This window comes from Brassica oleracea, chromosome C6 (genome assembly GCF_000695525.1).
Source record: "Brassica oleracea var. oleracea cultivar TO1000 chromosome C6, BOL, whole genome shotgun sequence".
Taxonomy (NCBI): domain Eukaryota; kingdom Viridiplantae; phylum Streptophyta; class Magnoliopsida; order Brassicales; family Brassicaceae; genus Brassica; species Brassica oleracea.
In genome coordinates, this window is record NC_027753.1 from 23,835,975 (window position 1) to 23,845,795 (window position 9,821).

General features: G+C 37.9%; 2 protein-coding genes across 2 annotated transcripts in view; one reads left to right on the plus strand and one right to left on the minus strand.

Moving 5' to 3' along the window:
• Positions 1 to 6,036: 6,036 nt before the first annotated feature.
• On the minus strand, positions 6,037 to 7,050 carry LOC106298551 (RING-H2 finger protein ATL5-like). The gene has a single exon (XM_013734691.1). The coding sequence runs from the start codon at positions 6,932 to 6,934 to the stop codon at positions 6,143 to 6,145; it is 792 nt and encodes a 263-aa protein (XP_013590145.1). The 5' UTR covers positions 6,935 to 7,050; the 3' UTR covers positions 6,037 to 6,142.
• Positions 7,051 to 7,558: 508 nt separating this feature from the next.
• Positions 7,559 to 9,821, plus strand: part of LOC106297792 — a 4,161-nt gene continuing 1,898 nt past the window's right edge. The window contains exons 1-2 of the mRNA XM_013733960.1: positions 7,559 to 8,751; positions 8,804 to 9,389. Coding sequence (XP_013589414.1) covers positions 7,559 to 8,751; positions 8,804 to 9,389 — 1,779 coding nt within the window. The remainder of the gene's footprint in view (positions 8,752 to 8,803; positions 9,390 to 9,821) is intronic.

A 9,821-nucleotide genomic window follows, 5' to 3' on the forward strand; every position in this document is an offset into this window, starting at 1 on the left:
GTACAACTAACGGCGAGATGAAGCAAAGGTGAAAACCCTAATCTAGCCGCCAAGTGTTAGTCAGTGATTTCGGATCCTTTTCTCGTTGTCTCTCTTTTCTCTTATATAGAGACGTCCTGATACCTCGTCCTTGACCTAATTTACGCCATCTTGGTGGGCCTCTTCTGCTGGGCCGAGAAGCCCGAAGGCGTCCGAGCAGCCGCTGAGCCGAACGTACTTCAGTCGATGATGATCAACTAAAAGTACTCAAGAGTCAAGCCGAGAGACCTGACTCTCGAGCCGACCGATCGAGCCGTCGCTCTTCCTAATCCGGGCCAGGCCTTCCTATTCCTCGGGCTTTGTGGGATGGTCAAATCCATCCTCTACAATACTAATGTAACCAACGTTTTGATTACGCTCTCTTATTTTTTTGGGGTCAATATTAGGCTCTCTTTAATTATGTGTCTAACGAGGTATCGTCGCCTTCATAAAACATCAACGGTACTAACACATACTAGTAACTAGATTAAGATCTGCGCCTTGCGCGGGATAAACATTATATATATAAATTATTTTATGTATTATATGTTCTTACATATTATGAAATAATAAATATATATTGAATAATTAAAAGTCAATAACTATTACATATATAATTAAATTGGTGCGAACGTATAAATCAATTTTATTAATCCAAACATTTTTTTAAAAAAATTTGATAGGATATGTAATTAAATTTAAATGATATTAACATACATAGTATATTTTTAATATTAATGTCTATTTTATTTTTTTATTTTTTTTAAATGATGCTTTCTACTCATATGTTTTTTTATCATGTGTATTTTTAATGGCAAAAACTTTAAATTACTGATAACAAAACTTTTATTGTGGGATTAATAATTTTAGTAATTGATAAAAATTTATCAATGTTAGTTCAAAACTTTTATAAAAAAAATTATTCAAAGTAAATTTTGAAACTAAAATATTTATTTATTCAATATGGTTTATAGTTTAATTTAGAATGATATATATACATATATATTTTAAATCTTAATGATTAATTAAATTAGACTTTTACTTATATAATTTTGTAATCATTTGTATTTTGTCATAACAAAAATTTTAAACCATGGATCGCAAAATTTGAATGTGAGACTTTTAACAGTTTTAGTAATTTATAGTCATTTTTTTAAAATTCAAAATATAAAATATACAGAAAAATGTAAATTTTTATAATATGGTTATTGTGTTTTTAAAAATATTATTTTAATAGTTTTAAATTAAACAAATTTGATAGAAAATACTTTTTTATCAAATCTTTATTATTCAAAATCATTAATTGTCATATATACTCTACCCACATTAGGCAATTCCGTAATCTTTATTTAATGAAATAATAAATGATATTAATAATTAATTTATGGTTAGTTTAATAAAAAGCTTATTATATAATGAGATGGACCAACCTATTTCTCTAATAACACTAGACATGTGGCTACAAAAAAAAGTTGTAATGTTTCACAAATAATATATAGGGGATAACGGGCACTCATGACTATCGATCTACAGCGTTATTTTCTAACTGTTATTTTATTTATAAAATCAGTGTTATAGAATCCATAATCTTTACGCACCGAATTCAAACCGCATCACTAGGCAGGGCTACAGTCCTGAAATTGTTAATTGCAAATATCAATTTAGGTCTTTTAATGTGAATGTTTTCATTTAAACAATAATGTGGATTATACAAAATAAGAGAATCAGATACTTTGTAAACTCAAGAACTTGGAGCTTGATAGGTTGCTGCATTGGTGAAGTTTTGGTTTGTGTACATGTGTTACATATGGAAAGTAATGCATGACATGTTTTGGAGAATAAAAAAGAAAACGTCAAAATGGGATGATGTGTGATATTTTCATATGTTTGGTTGACAAAATAAACATTAAAAGAATGTTATTATATCACAAATTAGAAAATTTGGTGATGTTAAAATATATAAAATATTATATTAGATAAACAGAAAAAATTATTTAATATATATATTGTGGCTTTACCTAAGATTAGGGTTAGAGCTTTCACGTTGTAATTCTCAGAGAGAAACACAAAGGGTTTTGGGGTTTCATAGCTGAGTGAATTGATAGAATTGATCAACATGTGTTGAGTCAAGCAAGTTAGGTGTCTTAGAAATTGATCTGTGTCGAGTTGTCTAATTCGGACCAAACAAGTATGTAAGAGATTGTGTAAAGAAATTCTAATAAAAGATATACGAGTTTTTGGAATTACTTTGTGTTTTGTGTTTTCGTTGTATCTCGATTTGACGTACTTTTTACGAACAAAAAGAATTGGTCCACATGTTATATATATCAATATTCCTTGTAATAAAGTTTGTCATTCGTCCCCACAAGTAATATGAAAATTGGAGACATGTGCACTAGGAATAGCTTTTAAAACTGAAAGGTGCATGCATCGCCATTATAATGTGTTTATTAGAATAAGTATGAAGTCTATATTATAATAGTTGAGTTTTTGCTCACTTCTCAGTGCGCCACGTCAGCATTTTGTGGACTCCACTTTTAAAAAGTGTGAAAAAGTGTCAAGCCCATGGTTCGAACCCGGGTTATTGAAATATAAACACCAACATTTATACCACTAAGCTAAAAGATACTTTGTACATTGATGGCTGAACCTAATATATATTTATGAAGGTTGGAAGCCTTTGCTTCTTCGGCTTTCTCTGAGGGTCGGGCCTACAAGTATATTATGGGTTTCATTTTTAAATGAGATTCATCACGTTATATGAGAAAAGCTCAAGTTCGAAACAATTATAGTTTTTCCATATTGTAAACTATTGTCGTTTAACATGAGTTTGAGTTCTTTTCATCATTGTCTCAAACGAGTCTGAGTTACAGAGTTGCGCCGTGTGTCTGTTCGTAATCTATTTTTTCACCGGTGAACTCTTCATGTCCCCATCTTAAATCGCTTGATCATAAATGTTCCTGATTTGTAGCCCCTATGTAAACCCTATATACATGATTCTCATCTTTGATGAACCCAATCTACATCTCCACAAAACTCATTTATTCCTCTTAGCTTTAACCATCTTCTAGAAAATGTTTCTCTTTGCCTCTCCAGTTCCACAAACTGGCGTCCCAATGTCCGTCACTCAACATTCGAGTCTCTCCGTCTTGGTCGTAGTAGTAAGAGCATGGCCTCTGGCTTCCTCCGCTTCTGAGATTGCCTTAACTTCAAAAAAGACATGGAGTTTGTGGGAATCACGGTTCCCTTCCTTGATGAAAATGTAAGTTAATCTTCGATCTATCACACTTATTTAACATAATTGTTTTAATTGATTTCATGATTTTTTGTTAAATAATATTATTTGCAGATTCCGTGATTCATGGGTTTACTCCCGTCGGACGTGCTAATCATTACAGGCCATCTTTGAAAGCATGTTCCACTGTGAAAGTCGATCGTTTTGAGGTTGCTAGGTGCTCAAGCATGTACAAGATAACTGATCATCCATTCCTCATTCGTTTCATCTCACTAACCATTATTGATGAAGTCATCACGGGTGCTCGTGAGACCATTCTTCAGTCAATTAGACTGTTCGACAATCTCCAAGTGATTGCGAACACAAACCTAGAACTCCCATGTATATTATCATATTGCATCTGGGTTTATATTATGTTTCGATATCATAACTGATATTTAAACTCGCATATGTGGTTGGGCAAATCCGTTATGTCTAGGGCTCTGACCTCACCAAAGAAACAGCTCGAGTCGTTATCCGTCTCCTCATTGATCCGTAAGAAACAATCAACACATAATTCCTTTTATATTGTCTATATTGTGCTAACATCAATAATCAAAAATATTTCCTACCCAAGATTTGAGGTCGTCCATTTATCTCCCTTACTTATCAATTTAATTTTACACAAATCTTTATTTTACAGCTTAAAAGAAACCACAATAACTCAAACAATCAAAACACCAAAAACTAGAATCCCAAAGGAGACGAATCATTAATTATCACCTCTCTTTTTGTCCAATCTTACAAATAAACTTCAAAACAAATATATACCAAACCAATCAACTCAACTAAAACTCAACGACACATACATTAAGCCAGCTAAACAAATACAAACTACACGACCAGCTATTTAACAATTTACAACTTACTTTCGCATATGCTTACGAAGAAGACGAAGACAACAACCAAGATCAGTGAAATTACCTAAACAAAAAAGCAGAGTAAGTTACAATCTCTGATAAATACAATTAACAATGATTTTTATTTACATATTATCCATCAAATAAAAGAGAAACAAACACAGCCACACCAGGAGATACAAGAGACAATCCCAACAGACACAAATGCGGCAACAACATCTCCACCTGCTCAATCCTCTTGTCTTATGAAAATAGCTTACATGCTCAATATCAACAGGCCAATGTTATTGTCTTCTTATGAGAAATACATATATTTGTTTAAAAGCCATTAAGACCCAAATACTAATTGCCACTCATTTTATAATTATTTCTACAAGTCTTCATGTATTTGTTTTAAAGATCCAGTAAAAGCAACAAGTTTTAAAATTAAAAAAAAAAACATATAATCAACATAATAAGAATACAAAAATTATTACTTAATACACACAACTTAAACAACTAAACTGGAAAAAAAATATCCAGAAACAAAAGGTACTCTCAACAGCCTTAATATAATTTATGTAATCTCAACAGTACATGTAACAAATTGAAAAGACAAACAAACAATAAGTCTCAGTGACAGAGTAAGCAACACCACGAACTATATCCATCACATTACTAACACAGTTTAGTCTTTCATGAGTGGAGAATAGTGCATACACAGTTCATCATCACAACTCTAACCATATAACAATAAAAAACTTGAAAAACAATGGTCAATCCAAAACGCAAAATTCACAACTACAATAACCCTAACAAATATTGAGATGAAACAAGAACTCTGTTTACGACTCCGCGCGCAATGCTCTTAGTTATATCAAATAAACCACTTTTTCAAGTGATATATAGTACCTGACCCATGGACAACGCACGCGACAGTTAGTCAGATGGTCCCCCACTCATAAGAGTCTTTGAGTCCACGTCAGTTTGTGTACGTGTCATTGTGTCAAAACTCATCTTACCTAGTAGTCTAGTACCACAATCGTTCAATATAATATCAATTAGTATTATCAATAGTTTAAGCTCTACAGTTTATAAGCGGGAACATTCTTATTCAGGCTCAGCAATGACTCGAATGGAGTACGATGTATATGCATTTTCTCAGCCTACATACTACATGCGTACCCGACAGTTTGTAAATTGGAAACAACATATGAACAAGAACGGTAAATGAAATAGTGAACAAATAGTTTACAAATCAATACAACCGGTTAAGGCTAATATTCGGTCAATAATAAAACATTTACAATAACACAAATCATTGAACCATCGGTGTCTAGGCCTGGGACGGATCGGGTATCCGGACAATTTTAAGATATCCGGATCCGGATCCTTATCCGGCGGATCCGTAATTTTATTATCCTTATCCGGATCCGGGGTTCGCGGATATCCGGATGTCGCGGATATCTGGACTAAAAAATCAAGATATCCGGATTCGGATTCGGTTTCGACCGATCTAAAATTTTACTATCCGGATCCGGATTCGGCCTCTCCGGATATCCGGATTTTCGGATCGGATCTCGGATCGAATCCGGATCTCGGATAAAAGTCCCAGGCCTATCGGTGTCAGTTACTTATATTAATTACATTTCTTTAACCAACCATTTTTTTTTTGAAACACTAACCAACCATTTTTATTCGACCTTTACAAAAGAACCAAGAGAATGTTTGGAGAGTTTCGCTTAGCTATTTCTTCTCTAGTTAAACAGCACCGTTATAATAGCACTAGTGCAGAGTGAAAAAAAGGGGGAGATATTTGGTCACCATTGATGAACTACTCCAAAAAAATCCCCACGTGTCGTCGTATGCGCCAGTAATACAAATTTCCCTTTGTTTTACCCCGCTTACCGGTTCGGTTTATCCGATAACTAAGACTCGAGCTCTTGCCCACCCGGTTACCCCGATTACCGGGTCGGATTCTTCAGTATCAAACATTTTTGAGTCAGGGAAGTTATAAAATACTCCATAGCCTCTTCATCGAGACCCGATTACTAGATCCGTTGTGCCCGGGTAAACCGGAGTTAGAAGCGTCAACTTCCCTGGGAATCTCAACAAGTATACCGACTAAGTCAATCGGTTCCCTCTCGCAAGCTTCCATCGGGAACCTCAACGGCGAACCAGACGACGAAGACGGCGTCGATGAATCGGATTCGTCCGATGAAGACGAGCTTCCGGCTTCCGTATCCTCAATCGGTTTAACCGATGGAAAAACGGGAGCAACCGGTTCTGAATTCATCGAACCGGATTCGGTAACCGACTGCTCGGGTTGAACCGGAGCTCTACAAAGCGGACAGCTAGATCTCGACCGGAACCACGTGTCAATACAGTCAACGTGGAACACGTGGCCGCATTTGGGAAGGACACGTCCTTCGTCTTCTTCTTCGAACTCCGACAAGCAAACGGAGCACTCCTCCGGCGGAGATTTGTGGGTTTTAACGGAGTAGACGAAGATCGGGATCTTCTCGAGCACGGCCGGATCGAGAGGAGAGTGGGAGGATGATTGAGTGGGGTCTCGAGCGGCGGATAAAGATCGGAGATGAGCACTGATACGGCGGCGAATACGGCGGTTTTGACGTCGGAATAGCCATCTGGCGTAGCTGTGGAAACAGAGGATGAGGATGACGGCGACGAAGAGGATGATAACGGAAGCGCGCATGATTTTGCCGTTAAGAGCGTAACGTGAAGAACCAAGGGTCATGCTTCCGCATAGTGTCTTGCTACTACTGTCATCGAAGATTCCCATTGTTCTAGTGAGAGAAACAAGTAAACAAATACAGAAGATTTAGGGTGGGAGAGAGAGAGAGAGGATGAAGTGAGTGGATGAAACGAATAAGAAGAAGAGAGTGGGAAGTTTCCAAGCTACTATGAATTATCGACTACTCTTTATTTTATTACTAGTATTGTTTTTTTTCTCTCCTTTCTATATATTTTTTTTGGTTTTTTTCTTCATTTCAATTTGTAAGTGACGTTATACTACTGTGTATATGTCTTCCTAACTGTAAAGCAAACAATTATTTTAAAAAGTTCTATAAATGCTTTTGCGACTTTTTGTTGTTGTTTTGTATAAAACATGTTGTTATATAAAATATGTAAGCGGGAATTGATAATACTTACACGTCTCATTCAAAAACGCACCGTTTTGGTTATTTTTCCCTGAGGGTGATTTTGAGGCGATTTCGGAATTAGGGTTTCGATGAATTCGGCTGCGCCGCCGGGTCCGCTGGGTTCTCCGATGAGAACTGAGGGGGCTAAGGAGGCTCGCGACGAGGGATCTACGGTGGGGAAATCAGATTTGTAGGAAGAAACGAAGAAAGAGGCACCGAGCTGGGTTTCTGTTGCGCAAGATAAGAAGGTTCTCAAGAAGTATATGGTCGAGGTATCAAGCAAAGATGGCTTGCACACAGTGGAGATTCCCGATGACGTTCTTACAACCTCGACCCCGCTATGGGAGGACTTTGCAGTTAGCAAGTTCTTAGACGTATCTCCCCATGTTGCGAAAGTCCATATGGTCTTGAACAAGATTTGGAAGTACGGTGATACGTCTACAAAGGTGGATGTGATTGAGGTTAATGCTACAACGATGCGGTTCAAGGTGTCGAATCCAAAAGCTAGGGAAAAGATTCTGAGAAGAGGAATGTGGAACATAGCTGGAGTGCCGATGGTAGTAACAAAGTGGTCACCGAGGTCTGAAGAGGAGAAGCAGGAGGAAGAGGCGATTCCTATGTGGGTTCACCTACATAGAGTTCCACTTCACATGTTCTCTTGGGAGGGTCTAAGTTTCATTACAAGTGCAGTGGGATTCCCCGTTAAACTGCACCCAGGGACTATAGCGTGCACCAATTTTGAAGAGGCAAAGCTGTTTGCAAAGGTAGATGTCTCAAAGCCACTACCCAAAGAGATTAACTTCTCAAGAAATGGGAAGGAGTTCAAGGTAGAATTTCAGTTTCCATGGCTTCCGATGAGATGTAAGAAGTGTGATAAATGGGGGCATGACACAGAGGCCTGTAAGAATAAAGGGAAAGATGTAAGTCCTCCCATTGAAGTTGCAGGAGGAGAGGAAGTAAAGGCACTGAGAATAGAGGAAAATTGGGAACTCAATAAAAAAGAGAACACGGTACATGAGAGTCTGGAAAAAGCAGATGAGGAAAGGAATATTGCAGAGGTGGAGACACAAGAGGAAGTAGAGATGGTGAGAAGTAAAGGTAATGAAAGTAACGAGGATTCAAACTGGGCTCGGGTATCTCCAACAAAGATAGGTAGATCGTTGGTCGGCTCACCACTATCCAACCAGAATGATGAAATCTGTATATCAGCATCTAAGTTTGAGGTCCTTAGTGTTGATGAGGATGAAGAGGAGGGTGAAATAATGGATGGAGAGGCTCAAATAACTTATGGTAGTAGCGTAAGGGAGGTTGTAGAGAAAGAACTCACAGTTACGCTCCTGGCAAGAGAGGGTACAGATGAGAAGGAAGGATTAAAGCAAATGCAGACTAAAGTGAAGGAGGTAAAGGAGAAGAAGGCTAAGTCACAGGAGATAAATCATGTGGCAATGAGCACAAGGTCTTCTCGCCGCCAACATTAATATGTCGAGTTTCTTTTGGAATTTGCGCAGATTCAACAAACCTATGAAGCATTCCGTGGTAAAAAAATGGGTAAATAATAAGGAGATGAAGTTTGGATGCATTTTGGAAACAAGAGTTAAGGAGAAGAAGGCAAAAAGGATTTTAAAAACAGAGTTCAGCGAATGGTCATCGACGACTAACTATGAGTATAACAAAGGAGGTAGGATTTGGATGATTTGGAGAGACATGGTGCGCATGACTCCCGTTTATAAAACGGATCAGCTCATCACGTGCTCTGTTGCATTGCAAGATGAAGAAGAGTTCTTTTGCTCATTTATATACGCAAGCAATCAGGTGGAGGAAAGGCAGGTGCTATGGGAGGACTTATGTCACCACTATTACTCCCCAATGTTTCAAAGGAAAGTGTGGATCATCATGGGTGATTTCAACGAGATATTTGATAGCGGGGAGTATTCAGGAGTTGAAAACTTGACGAGGTTACCTAGAGGAATGAGGGACTTTCAGAGGATGGTTCTTCACTGCCATCTCTCAGACATGAGATATCAGGGACCACTGCTCACATGGTGCAATAAGAGGGAGGAAGGGCTTGTGTGCAAGAAGTTGGATAGGGTGCTTGTAACACCCCCGAACCGTCCTAGGCATAGGTCAACCCACCGACCAACAATCAAACAAGAACATGACCGACGGACGACCCACACCAAGGGTTGGAGATGAAAGGCCAACCGGCCAGCCAACAATCAAACAAGAACATGACTGACCGTCCAACCCAACACCATGGTCCGGAAGCGCTACGTGACGGGTTAGGGACGATCCAGCCAGAGTCACAAAATTTACTCCACGACCTCGACCAGTTCGTCTACTAACACGTCCCGCTTCGTCAAGGCACAAGGCTTTGCAACCTGTTTTCCGTTAGATCGAGGCCTAATGCTTTTCAACCCGTACCACGGCCTAACGTTGTGTTAGACCGGACTAGTCAAATATCAGAGTACTCATGAAGTGCATATAAAACAATTACTTCTATTGATTCAAGAAATATCCATACATTGA